Here is a 13,135-nt window from a genome sequence, read left to right on the forward strand (position 1 = left end):
TTTCCTTATTTTACTTCATATATTTATGCCTGCCTTTGTGTTATAGAGCCTAAAATGTATGCCTCACATTTCCATAGAGTTAGGAAGTGTCCTGCCCCCGCCTGCCCCTCTCTGCAAAAATGACTTGATTATATGCTAATGTCACATTGAGAGGATTTCTCTTCACTTCCTGTCCTGTAGTCAAACAGGAAGTGATCAAAACCTTTTTTTTAGGATAATTTTTTTTGTATTATAACATTCCCAGGAGCTTCTTCTTGGGAGCCATATAAAGCCAATTGCACCTTAAGGATCGATAGAGTGATGCTACTTCATATTACAAACATTTAACTTGCTTTGTACTTCCTCTAAGTGCTATGGAAACCCCAGGGACCTGGGTATGCCCCCTGAATAAGGAGAGTCCCATCATTTGGGTAACAAGCCCTTGCTCCTGGGGTAAGCTGGGGTTGTGCTTGCATAGAGAGTGCCAGCTTTAATACCCCGGTGCACATCAATGGGGAGGAAGCCCTGAAGCAGCTCAGAGAAAGGAGAAGAAAGAAACAGCAGACTGAAACAACTTCAATCCCTAAGTGGCATCACCCCCGCCTCCACCCCATCTTCTGTAGGCCCCCAGCTCTCCTTTTTCCCCATGATTTCTTTAGGTGTCTTCAGATGGGCGACATAGTTTGAGGAGTGCAGGGCACCGTGATGATGTCCCATAGGAGGTGGGTAGGTGGCATACATTGCCAGTGATGCCCCTTTCCTCAATTTATTTTATGTAAGAGAATTGCAATGGACCATACATACAGAATATATACTAAGAGTTACACCGAGGTACAGGACAAGAGTGGTACTGTGCAGAGTCTACACATACAGAAGAAGAACAGATACTGAGAATTACACTCGGGGTACAGGACAAGAGAAGTGGTACTGTGCAGAGTCCACACATACATAATAAGAACAGTTACCAAGATATTCACCCAGGGTACAGGACAAGAGAAGTGGTACTGTGTAGAGTCCACACATACAGAAAAAGAACAGATACCGAGGATTACACTCGGGGTACAGGACAAGAGAAGTGGTACTGTGCAAAGTCCATAAATACAGAAAATGATCAGATCCTGAGACTTACACCTAGGGTACAGAACAAGAGAAGTGGTACTGTGCAGAGTCCATACATACAGAATAAGATCAGATACCGAGAATTACACCTGGGGTACAGAACAAGACAAGTGGTACTGTACAGAGTCCATACATACAGAATAGGAACAGATACCGAGGATTACACTCGGGGTATAGGACAAGAGAAGTGGTACTGTGCAGAGTCCATAGATACAGAATAGGATCAGATACCGAGATTTACACCTGGGGTACAGAACAAGAGAAGTACCGTGTTTCCCCCAAAATAAGACACTGTCTTATATATTTTTTGGCTCCCAAAAACACACTAGGTCTTATTTTCAGGGGATGTCTTATTTTTCCATGAAGAAGACTACAGTACACATTTATTGTTGAAAGTCACTCATGATCATCTTACTTTCGGGGTAGGTCTTATTTTCGGGGAAACACGGTAGTACTGTGCAGAATCCATACATACAGAATCAGGAGATCACCAGCTACAGTGTAAACCCAGATATCATCATTGAATCCCAGAACCCAATAACAGAACAGTCATCAGGATTGTATTGAATTGAGGTTTATTAAAGCATATTCATCACACTAATACTGTAACATAGCACTTAGGGAAGTGCTCTTTGGCTGATTCGCTTGGCTTGGTTCCCAGCCTTATATATAAAAAAAGTTGCTTTGGCCAGAACATTTCTAGGGATTCTTCTTTATTGGCAAGTATTATAAATCTGGATTTGTTGGTTGATGGCACCAAGGATATCTTTCATTTTCTCTTCAAGGCCTTCAAGCTGCTTTGCTTTTTCTTGCAGAATAACTTCATTTTTCTCATAGGCTACTTCCAATTCTGCAGGAAAATGACAAATAGGAGATGATTAGCCCAGTTCTTTAACATGTTCCCCTCAGACCATGGGCCTGATTTATTAAAGAGCTCTAAGACTGGGGAGAATGCACTTTCATCAGGGAAGCTGGGTGATCCAGCAAACCTGGAATGGATCTGGTCCAGGATTCAAAACATTTGCTAACAAATAGCAAATGACCTTGAAGAAATCCATTCCAGGTTTGTTGGATCACCCAGCTTCACAGATGAAAGTGTATTCACTCCAGACTTTGAGACCTTTATTAAATCAGGCCTATTGTGAACAAAGTCAGAGCTAGCAAGCAAACTTTATCTAAAAGCATTGTCAGAGTTTGCCTTTAAGCACTGCCCCCACATACTTCTAAAAGGGACTGGGTAGCAGACTGCAATAGGAATTTGCAGAAGACATGTTGGGCAAGGAAAGTTTGGTACTGTTTTTGCCTCTTCTAATGACCCCACATATGGCCATGATTGATGGTTTGGGTGGCTGCTGTAGTCACTCTACATGGTCATCTGCACGACCGAAAAGTATGTAGGAACCCCGCCAAATTATTGAGGTAATATTAATCAACAGGATTTTAATAGCGCCAACATAATACACAGCACTGTACATTAGATTGGGGTTGCAAATGACAGTCGAATACAGACTGTGACACAGGAGGAGAGGAACCTGCCCAGAAAAGCTTACAATCTAGGAGTTTAGGTTTTTCCAATGAAACAATTAGCCCTACAGCATACAAAGGCATTTTAGATAAATGTGTTGATTTAGGGAAGGTTCTTGCATAGGTGCACAATGCCAGTTTTACAAACACATGGTGCAACAAGTTTAATGAGGAGGAAGTCAAGTGGCCGATACAAAGCCCTGAGCTCAACCCCATTAAACACCTTTGGAAATAATTTGAATACTGACTGCAACCAGTTCTACTGCAATATCAGTACCTGACAAATGCACTTTTGGCTAAATTGGCACAATTTTCTACAGACTGGAAAGCCAAATGATGGAGGCTTTGTAGCTCCATAATAAAGGTAAAAGTTTTTAAAAAGAATGTGCAAAATGGCTCATATGGGTATGATGGTTAGTTGTCCACATGTGTATGTCCAGGCACCTGTATCTGCTGCAGCATTTATAATTTTTTCATACCTTTAACCCATTGTTAGTAATGGAAACAACTTATAGAGTTAAAAAATGGTTTGCAGGTTTGCTTTGCCCCACCAACTATCTTAAATTAATAAAGAAATTGGTTTTGGATGGAAGTGATTCATGCAGACATCCAAAGGGCTCTATTGTCCTTCTTGCATAGCAAACACATAAAATGTCATTATTGAGGATTTAATGGGAAGCAATACCAATTTCCACCATCAAACTAAATCTGTAATGACAGTTGGAGTTCCTGATGCACCTGGGAGGCAATAGAAGGGACAAACTTTCTCTACTACTAAACCCAGGACAGTAGCAGGTGATCCAAAGACTTAGCATACCTTGCAGTTTCTTCAGCTTGTCCTGAGCGTTGCCTAGAAGCTGCTTTGCTTCATCTCTTAGCTGGTCTGCCTTATTCTTGGCATCCTTTACGTTTTTGGCTTTGTGTTCGACAAAGTTCTGTACTGTTCTATATTTATCCCCAAGCTGTCCATCCAGCACCTTAGAAGAAATAAAAGGCTTTGTAAATGTATGAAATCTAGGACAATAGTTTTAAATGCACCAGGAGAGGAAACATCTAAGTGAAGAAGGAACACCTCAAGCTTTGAAGAAGACAAGGACACAACCAGGAACCAGATGTCCTCGTCATTGTGGTCCCCAACAGATATAAGAGTTCTGAAGTACCCCCATCATTGTATATAACTCAGTATTCTCCCCAGAATTTTTTTAAGCTGGGTGGGAAGAAGCTGTAGGCGGGTAGTTACTTAAATGTACTGGGTGGTGCGCCCAGCTAAAAGGGGCCAGGAAAAACACTACAAAATTAATATCAAGTTTGTATTTAGAGGCCCTTTAAAAGGGAGACAGTTGGCTAGATGTTTAGCAAATCGAACATGATGGGCTGATGGAGTATTTACATAGGGCCCCAGGCAGAGGGCCACCTTCCTACCTTCTTTGCCTCATTGGCTTTATCCAGTGCTCCATTAGCTGTCTCCTCTGCTCGAGTAGCTGCCAATCTGTTCCCTGCCCGCTTCACTTTCAGGGCATCAATTTGTTTATCCAGATCATTAATTCGATCCATAGCATTGTTCAGGCGATTCTCAGCATTTAAGGTCTCTGATTGGATCTAAAATGATGACACAGAATATTAACATTATAAAAGGACAATCAATTAACAATACTAAGGTGAATAATTCCAATCGGATTTCACTTGAACTGTAATCATTTAATATTCTAGTTGGTAACACTTTATTCCCTGTCTACTCATCATGGAATGAAAGGGGTTTACAAAGTGACTGGTTTGTAGTAATGGTTCTTGCATAGATATCCCTTCTTTGATTGACTAAAATGATGGAAAGAGGCTTTTCCAATCTTCAAAAAGCTAACATTATGCTGGCCATACATCAGAAATTTTTTGGAACTTCTAATGGCTGTTAACCAGCATATACTAATTAATACAAAATTTATTTCAAATTTGATTAAAGAAATGAAGACAACCTACCATTAACCAAGAACAAGTGGCACAGGGATCACCAGAGACACTATAGCAATTGCTACAAGCTGTAAAAACCTGAATGATATGCTTTTTAACATATTTTGTCCCTCAGGCATCCCCTTTTTATGGTCAGTAGTAATCTGCATACTGGTAAATTGCTTACTATTTTCAATGTATTATTACCAATCTACATGGTTTTCTAGATCTGTCATAGAATAGGTGGAGTAGCAGAGGGATCCACATGGGTGGGATCTACCATAGGTGGCAGGCAGCAGTTGTGCATATGAGGACAAGGAGTGGTGAGGACAGGCATGATGTTTTGTAAAGAGCTGCAGATGGAGTGGCATAGAGAGGTGTAGCAAGAGCTGTGGGTCAACTTACTGTAAATAGGCTCTATTGTCCTCAGGCTGCCACACCATCACTAAATGGGGCAGCTGTAGCTTGACTACTCCAATAACACCAATGCATTATTTTTTTATGAGTAAGCAGCAAGAGGAAATTATGCATGAAGGGGAGCAACTCCATCCACCCACTGGCATCAATGCATTAAACCTTTTTTGGGGAAGGGGCAGAACGTCACTGTTGCATGAATGGAGGGATTACCCATACATAATATGCATTGAGGTCCTGATTTTAGGAATGCTTGGAGCACCAAAATTTTGCCCAGTGATTTCTAGGTACACTCCTGTACATGATGTATGAGAAGGTGGTAGGAACCTATGTATGCAATGGACAGGTACTCAACTCACCCTGAAGGGTGACATATTTTTTTTACTAGTGACCTTTTGGTGTCGGGGTCACCCTAAGTGTGAAGTCAGTACTTGAGTCAGTATTGGTAAATTTACCGCTGTTAGTTGTATCTCTGTGTCTTTAATATCATTGTTGGCACTTTGGATGGCCCCCTCGGCAGCGTTTTGCGCTTTTCTTGCATCTTCCAAAGCTTTCTTTACAGACTCCGCTGTACTCTTTACATTCTCAGCACGGTTTCTAAAAAACATAATTGTTGATAAATCTGTATGATCAGATATTAATTGTGCTGAATATTTGGAGAGACTTTTACACTTTATTGTTGTTAGGGAATTTCTAAGGAGTTTGTACATGGCCAGCTTTACATTGGCCACTTTGAAATCTAAGCCCCAACTTACTTGGCTCGCTTAGCTTCTGTTAGTAGCTGTTCAGCCCTACGAACATCATTGACAGTGTTATCCAAAATTGCATCAACATTGGAGAGGGCGTTCACTCGATTCTTGATTTCTTCTGCAAGGTGCTGGATCTGCTGGGGAGTGGCAGGAATGGAAAGGGCCAGGACTCGGCTTGCCACTATCTCAATGCTGTCCGGTTCAGCTCCTTCCTCTGCTCACACAATAGACAGCCATGTTACAATTATGTAGCTTTCTGTATATCTAATATTGTTCTCAAATTTGTCATTTTAAGTTAAAGTCTGGCTAAGACCAGATCCAACAAAATATCTGCTGTTTCCTTTACTATCCCCAAAACTTTTTCTGTGCCCCTTTCTGATTCAGTTTGTGGATGAGCCCTGCCAGATGCTATCCAAGTGCCCAATGAGCTTCAATGACCAGAATAGGGAACTCTCATTGAAAAAGGGATGGCAGTATGTGGATGTGTATTACATATTTCAGGCAGTCCAGATGGATGGAAGACTACTGAATATAACTTCCCCCTTTATCTGGCAGGCGTAAGCATGGCACCACACTATTTTCATTATGCCATCAATTAAGAAAGGGGGAGAAATAATTATGCTTTCTGCGTACCTTCGCTTGTATCCCTTTGCAAGGGATGCTTCACTTAGCTTAGTAAATAAGATAAATAAGTAAATAAGCTCTGTTGACTTTACCATCCAGTCATGTGTAAAGAAAAATCCTGTTTGCTTACATCTCCTTGCTGGTGATTAGGTATGCTTTGCAAAGTGAACTATAACCACATTTACTAAGCTAAGTCAGTTATCCCATCCATGATGCAGTAAATCACCTTCTTGTGTATATAACTAGGTAAGTGCCCACATTGTACGATCACCCTAGATAAGTGGTCTCAACAATGATTTAAGGAAACATTCATATAGTGAAGTGAATGGGTTACTTACGGTTCAAAAAGTCTTTAATTTGCTGGATGAGCTGTTGCAATTCTTTATTGGAGCGTTCCACTCTTCCTTTTGTCTCACTGGCTCGATCGAGAGTGGCCTGAGCTCTCTGCTTAGCTTTGTCTGCCTTTGCTTTTGCATCTGCCACCTTAATTACCAAGACAGGGAAATATTAGTGAAGACTTCTTTTTTTTAAAAAAGATCCAAGACATATCAAATCTGAACAACATGTTGTTCTGTTCAACATGTTTGATAAAAATAACAATTTTGTACCTTTTGCAATAAGGCATCCACTTCCCCCAAGGCTCTCTGTAGTTCTTCTTCAGCATGCTTGGCACGATCCAGAGCATTGTCAGCGGTTGCCACTGCACCATTGCAGTTTAGACCACCGCATAACCGCTTTCCCTCATCATCTCGGCATCCAGCACCCCCGCATGGGCTCTCTGCACAGGAAGCATCTCCGGAGGCCCCACAAACCTGTGTATTATTATTGCAACTGTTACCTTTATCAGCTCTGACAATGTTAGCAAATAACTGTCAAATATTTCAGATTGGTAAAGGACAACTCCAGCTGGAAACAAAACTCATAGACAAAGGATCATCGATAACAACCAAAAGATTTAAGTTATGAACATCATTTTGTGCCTTTTATCCTGTGCATGCATCTACACGAAACTGGAGCAGCACAAGTTTGTATGTTATAGGTGACCACAGCCTTACATCAAGTTGTCACATTACACAAGACTGCTACATGGCACAAGAAATTGCAATAGAGGTGTGTGACAAAAGACCCATTATATAAATTGGTGCCCTGGTAAAAGACTTTAAAATAAAACTTCCAAGTAACAGGAGACTGCTAGAGACTTCTGTAAGGTTACAGATGTCTTACAAAAGACTGAGGAAAAACTGCCATGATATACATTGCATGCTAAGCAAATCGAAATCAAGACTGAACTGACGTAATCTAGCAAAGACCAGCTAATGGTCCTCTTCCTAACTTTTCAGGCCCAAACTTTTCAGGCCTGTAGGTATCTGATTGATGCCTTGCTAAGTATAATTGGAGGGCCAAATATTTAAAAGTCAATATTTGTTAAAATATCATAGCAGAGTCGCATTTTTCCTTGTTAAAATTTATCACATGCAGGATTTTACTATTAGGTGGTACTGAATGTGGGATCTATATTTTGATTCCAAACCCTAAAAGCCATGTGCAAACTGGAGTATATACATTTTATATGGAGATAACCTTAAAATCCTATTAAACAACAAAACTAATCTTGTTCCTGCACATCTACATTACATAGGTAGGAGTTGTTTTGCACTTCACAAGATAACATTTTTTGAGATTTTAGTTCAGTACACAGCTAGGTGAATGGACAGTGAATTTCCCTCCAGATGAATAAGCATTTTTCTGTACTTGCACAAACAAACCTTCTCATTAATTTTCTTCAAGTCAAGTGTGTTAACTTTAGCCGTCACATCACTGAGCGCCCTCCGGTTTGCCGCGTTCTTCCGGTTAAAGTCATCCCGGTTTCTTGCCAAAAGCTGATCAGTTTTATGGCGAGTTTTGACAGAGTCGCTAACAGGACTGGGGACGTTGATGGCTGAGGCGTTGGCCAGGTGTTCAGCCTGTTTTGATTGGGTGTAGGATTGGTGGATGCTGTCATAAGCCCCTGTGCCGAGACAACAACCATGCAATATTAAAGGATGACTTGTCAACCAGGAATATTACAGTAGTGTAATGACCTAGGTTTAATAAATCTCATTTTGCAAACCATACAACCTCACAAACAGACTTTCCTGTGGCATGTTGAAGTGATCAATAGATTAAGAAATACAGGCAATTCAAACTAAATGCTGAATTTTTGTAAGCTATACCCAAAAAAGGCAGACAGAAGGCAAGACTAGAACCCAGTATTGCCAAGAGTCTCTCTGCAGCTGATCTGTTCCCCATTACTGACATACCATGCCTTGTTCTGCACTGTGTCTGTAGGGCGTTGGCAATATTGGTAGTGGCAGGGCTTTGCTTCCCTGAGTTTGAGCCTCCAGCAAGGGGAACAGTGAGCAGCACATTAGTGATGTCACCAAATCACCAAATGAGTGAGGCGTTACAGGCTGGCAGGCGAGCTGCTGCATTAGCATTTGGATACTCTAGATGACATACTGTGGACTGTGCTCATGATTACATTAAACTGAACTCCAATCATGAAGGAAAATTGTCATAAAAATGGGAAATATAGAGCCCATGTGCTACGAGTTTCTTATCATCCTAAGGCCATGCATGCACCTTGTTATGTTCCAAGTATGTAGGAGAGGTTGAACAATCAGCATTATATCTCCTGAGGAAGCAGACAGTGGTTCAGCAAAATGCATAGAGAACAATATACCATAGTTTCCCCATTCATCTGAACATCAACAGATGGGGGAGCACTGCTTTCAACTAAAGTTCTCTATATACCTGGAGATACACTCCTAAGGATGGCGATGTTTTTATCTATACATTTTTACAAATATAGAGAAAAAATGTTAATGTGTTATATTGTGCTATTTTAAAATGATCATTTTTCTTTTGTTTGTTGGTTTTCTGAATTTTGCTATTTCATTTAATTTTGCTGAACTTCTGTTCTTACCTAAAAAGTTGGAGTTTTTCAGAACTTCAAGCTGATGTGCCCTCTCCTTAGCGGTCATGTTTAAGCTGCGAGCTTCCCTTTCCAGTTCAGCAAGATCATGATTAGCATCAAAGTTTTCATCTTGCACATTGGTCAACACAGTCTCCAGTTGGGTCAGTGCCTCTGTTGACTCATTAATTCTATTCCTGTTAAAATAAAATGTATAATAAAATATAAAGTGAAGAAGGGAAAGCGATATATCACAATGGCTACAGCTACTTTGCATACACAAATAGGGTTTTTTGGGGTTTTGTGTTGAGCTAGAAGAAGTCCACCACTTTGGGATGAGTTTGGGCTTTTGGGCTGAGCAAGCATACGTCCACCACTTTTAGTCAAGCCACATAATAAATTTGTCCACTAACCTTAGGTCATCCATAATTTTCATCAGATTTGTCACTGACTCCACTGTCGCATTTCGGGAGTTGACAATCCTTCGTGCTTTGGCTAGTTTGTCCTCTATGCTCTTAAAGTTTTTCCTGTAGGTCCCAGCAACGCCAGTCAAGTGGATGTCCTTGGCACGGCGCACCATGTCTCGGTTGCGAGCAGACAAGTCTTGGACAATGCGGTCCCAATCTCCAAAGCACTGGTGGCAAGGCTGGCAGTCAGGGAACTGTCCAGAGAAGCCACGGGCACACTGATCGCAGCGAACACCGGAGACTCCTGGGCGACAGGTGCAGTGACCGGTAACTCGGTTACATTGTGGAGATTGAATACCACGGCGGTCGCAGTCGCAAGCTGCCAATCAGGGAACAGAAAGTCAGTGCAATGAATAAAAGAAATTCAGATGGATGAAAAGTATTTACATTGTACATAAAAATCGGTTTATAACTTTTGGAATGGAGGTTGTAATAAAATCTAGAGAAGTAGAGAGGATTTGGTTGTGTAATTTTATTTTTGTATTGCATATGCTTTTTAGAATTGTCATTTTTGGCATATATTTATAAGATCGGAGAGCTTTAGTGTTGCAATTCTTTTCAAAGCATATTAAATAAATATTACTTATCAGGTTCTTACCTCTGCACTGAACACTGGGGTTCCCCCAGTAATTTTCCTGGCACTCTGTACACATAGAACCTCCAAATCCAGGTCTGCATTGACATTTTCCTGTAAACTAAAACAAAAAGACCAGTATCAGAAGCAACAAGGGATAGCGCTGATGAATGCTATGGTAAGTATTTATTTCCAATGGCACATACAAGAGAGGGAGTTCCATTTACTTGGCAAAAAATAATAATTCACTGGTTTAAAACAAGTATGCAGATCAGAGGTTGTGACTTTGATGGCTGAATGCCCTGTCCCTGGTCTGAGCTTCAGAAGCCAAGCAATTAATATTATCAGAAGCAGGTTAGCACAGAAAGCCTGTTACTGCCATGGCCAGTTTATTTTAACATTAACAGGACCATTTAGAACTAACCTCATTGCAGCTTAAGCTGAAGGAGTTGTGGGGGTCACAGTTGCAGGGGACACATCCCTTCCCACTTGCCAAGTTCCAAAAGTTGGGGCTGCAGCGATCACAGCTCTGACCTTTGACATTGGGCAAGCACAGACACTGACCGCTAGTTTTGTTGCACAGACAATCATCCCTGGAGGTGCACTGACTGCGATCTGTTCCCAGGAAGTTACAGACACACTCTGCAAAAGAAACAAACTTATAAGTAAGTACCATTAGGAGGCCAAACATTTGTGGAACTCTAAGATTTCTCCAGAGGTTGCAAGAGGTTCCTTGAGCAATGGGCATCTTCTGCCTCTCAGGTCACATAAACTGAGACTAATGATCCTTTTAGCTATCTGTAAGGGTGACATTCTTCCCAATGGGCAGCATTGTAAGAGACCTTGTTTCCATTGATCACCACCCTAGTGTAATGTGAGCTGTGGTTATAGTAATTATAAGAATGGTTCCCTAAAACTTAGTTAAACTTAGTCAAAAAGTTATCTCAAGAACTGGCACGCTATTAAAAAGGTCAAGAAATCTTGCCATGGATGACTGATGATGGAAAATATGTAAAAATTGTTTCCACCTAAACCAACTAGTGTGCAGGAAGGAAAGCACCAAAAGCGCTTTGTAAGGACTATTAGTATATTTTATTAAAAGCCACAACTAAAGCCCCTTTTAGGAATTGCTAACTATAACAATGAACTAACTTTACTTGTACATGAATAATATGAATAAATATAACTATCTCTCTTGTGAATTTTTATTTCTCTTAGTATTGTTACTGGCTCTCCCCCAAAATCTCCTGAGGAAGCCTATGCCCGCAAAACGCATTGGGAGTCGGGATCCAGTTTTACTGCGTACGTACAAATTCATTTTACTTTGGCAGTTGGACTTTGTTTAGAAAAAAGGCCCCTGTAACCCCCCCCCCACCACCCTTTTTGTCAAGGACCAAATACAAGGACAAGGCTTACTAATTCCTTTGTATATTATGTGAAAAATCAACACTATTTATCTATGAATTGAACATAAATTTATAAATTCATAAATCCCCTGCTTTTTCTCTTTTTTGGGGTTTGGCTACTATACGCATTTTAGAGGTATTTGGAAACAACCACCATGTTATTTTCAAGCATTGTAAAGCCAACACAATTCGGGGGTTCAAAATGTCCACCTTCATCAGGGCTTGACAAATACTGTAAGTAAGGAATTTGTATCAGACTGACATGTATTAACCCTGAAGGGAACTATCTGTAATAAACTATCTCTCTATATATTTCCAGCACTTTTACAGTGGGTGTAGGATCTGCTGCCTGTGTTCACCTTCTTCCTTCGACAGCAAAGGAGGATAAAACTATATTAAATGACCACAGAGAGACATAAATACATACCCCTTACCTATTGGAAAATGTTCTACCATCTCTTGTCCTGGTACCAACCCTAAAATTGTGGATTTACCACTATTATCTATTCTGGTGACAATGGTGACCAGAACAATAAAGGTGACTCTACCCAGCATGGACACAAACAGCAATTAACACCTTTCCAACCTTTACACGGCTATGCAACTTAAATGAAAATAGTGGAATGTTTGTAGACACTGAAGAATTTTCTGTCACTTACTCCTGCAGTTGCGTCTTGATGCATCACCATAGTAGCCATTGCGGCATTGCTCGCAAAACCGTCCTTCTGTGTTGTACAGGCACTTGATGCACTGGCCAGTGCGCCGGTCACAGGATTCGGTGTCAGTCATGTCGATATTGTTGTTACATTGACATGGCAGGCAGCGCCCTCGAACCTGAAACGGATTTCCGTAGAATCCTGGAGCGCACTCGTCACATCGCGGTCCTGGGGATTACAATAGACATTAGTGATAATGTCACAAAAGGAATTACTGGAACACAATGCTACAGTGCAGATCCCCAACTATGTCATAGTCCTTCGTATCTACATATCCCCTGACTTGCTGGTTTACATTTCTTGGACACTTGAGCATCGAGGCACTGTTTTATTTAGCCATCCTATAGTGTTTTCTTTTCTCCTATTGCATTCAGCATATTATCATAATAAAACACCAACTAAATGTTCTTTTCAAAGCAAAAGGTTCACTTAATTGTAGACATTTCCAATAACTTACCTCTATTTTACTCCACCATCTTTTAGGTCAGTTGTTGGAAGTGAATGAAAGTCTTTTAAAAGGTATGAGTTGCCAGAAACTAGTAATGACAGAGTTGGATGTAAACCAATGATTATCTTGTAAAGGAGATTGAACCTGTTGTTAAGTTAAACAACAGGTAGTGTTCCCATTGTCAGGGGTGTAACGTCTCAAGTCAACCACCGGTTAAT

The 13,135-nt window shown here is 40.7% G+C and overlaps 1 protein-coding gene across 4 annotated transcripts in view; it reads right to left on the reverse strand.

The window, feature by feature from the left end:
* Positions 1 to 1,656: 1,656 nt before the first annotated feature.
* Positions 1,657 to 13,135, reverse strand: part of LAMB2 (laminin subunit beta 2) — a 55,756-nt gene continuing 44,277 nt past the window's right edge. For all 4 annotated transcript variants that reach the window (XM_072420632.1, XM_072420631.1, XM_072420630.1 and 1 more), the window contains 13 exons: positions 12,413 to 12,637; positions 10,772 to 10,989; positions 10,372 to 10,468; positions 9,720 to 10,092; positions 9,319 to 9,503; positions 8,120 to 8,361; positions 6,962 to 7,165; positions 6,692 to 6,836; positions 5,736 to 5,943; positions 5,436 to 5,577; positions 4,045 to 4,221; positions 3,440 to 3,599; positions 1,657 to 1,948 (listed from right to left, as the gene is read on the reverse strand). In XM_072420632.1, the coding sequence (XP_072276733.1) occupies positions 1,812 to 1,948; positions 3,440 to 3,599; positions 4,045 to 4,221; positions 5,436 to 5,577; positions 5,736 to 5,943; positions 6,692 to 6,836; positions 6,962 to 7,165; positions 8,120 to 8,361; positions 9,319 to 9,503; positions 9,720 to 10,092; positions 10,372 to 10,468; positions 10,772 to 10,989; positions 12,413 to 12,637 (2,513 nt within the window). In that variant the 3' untranslated portion in view covers positions 1,657 to 1,811. The remainder of the gene's footprint in view (positions 1,949 to 3,439; positions 3,600 to 4,044; positions 4,222 to 5,435; positions 5,578 to 5,735; positions 5,944 to 6,691; positions 6,837 to 6,961; positions 7,166 to 8,119; positions 8,362 to 9,318; positions 9,504 to 9,719; positions 10,093 to 10,371; positions 10,469 to 10,771; positions 10,990 to 12,412; positions 12,638 to 13,135) is intronic.

The sequence above is a fragment of the Pyxicephalus adspersus genome, chromosome 8 (genome assembly GCF_032062135.1).
Source record: "Pyxicephalus adspersus chromosome 8, UCB_Pads_2.0, whole genome shotgun sequence".
NCBI classification, from domain to species: Eukaryota; Metazoa; Chordata; class Amphibia; order Anura; family Pyxicephalidae; genus Pyxicephalus; species Pyxicephalus adspersus.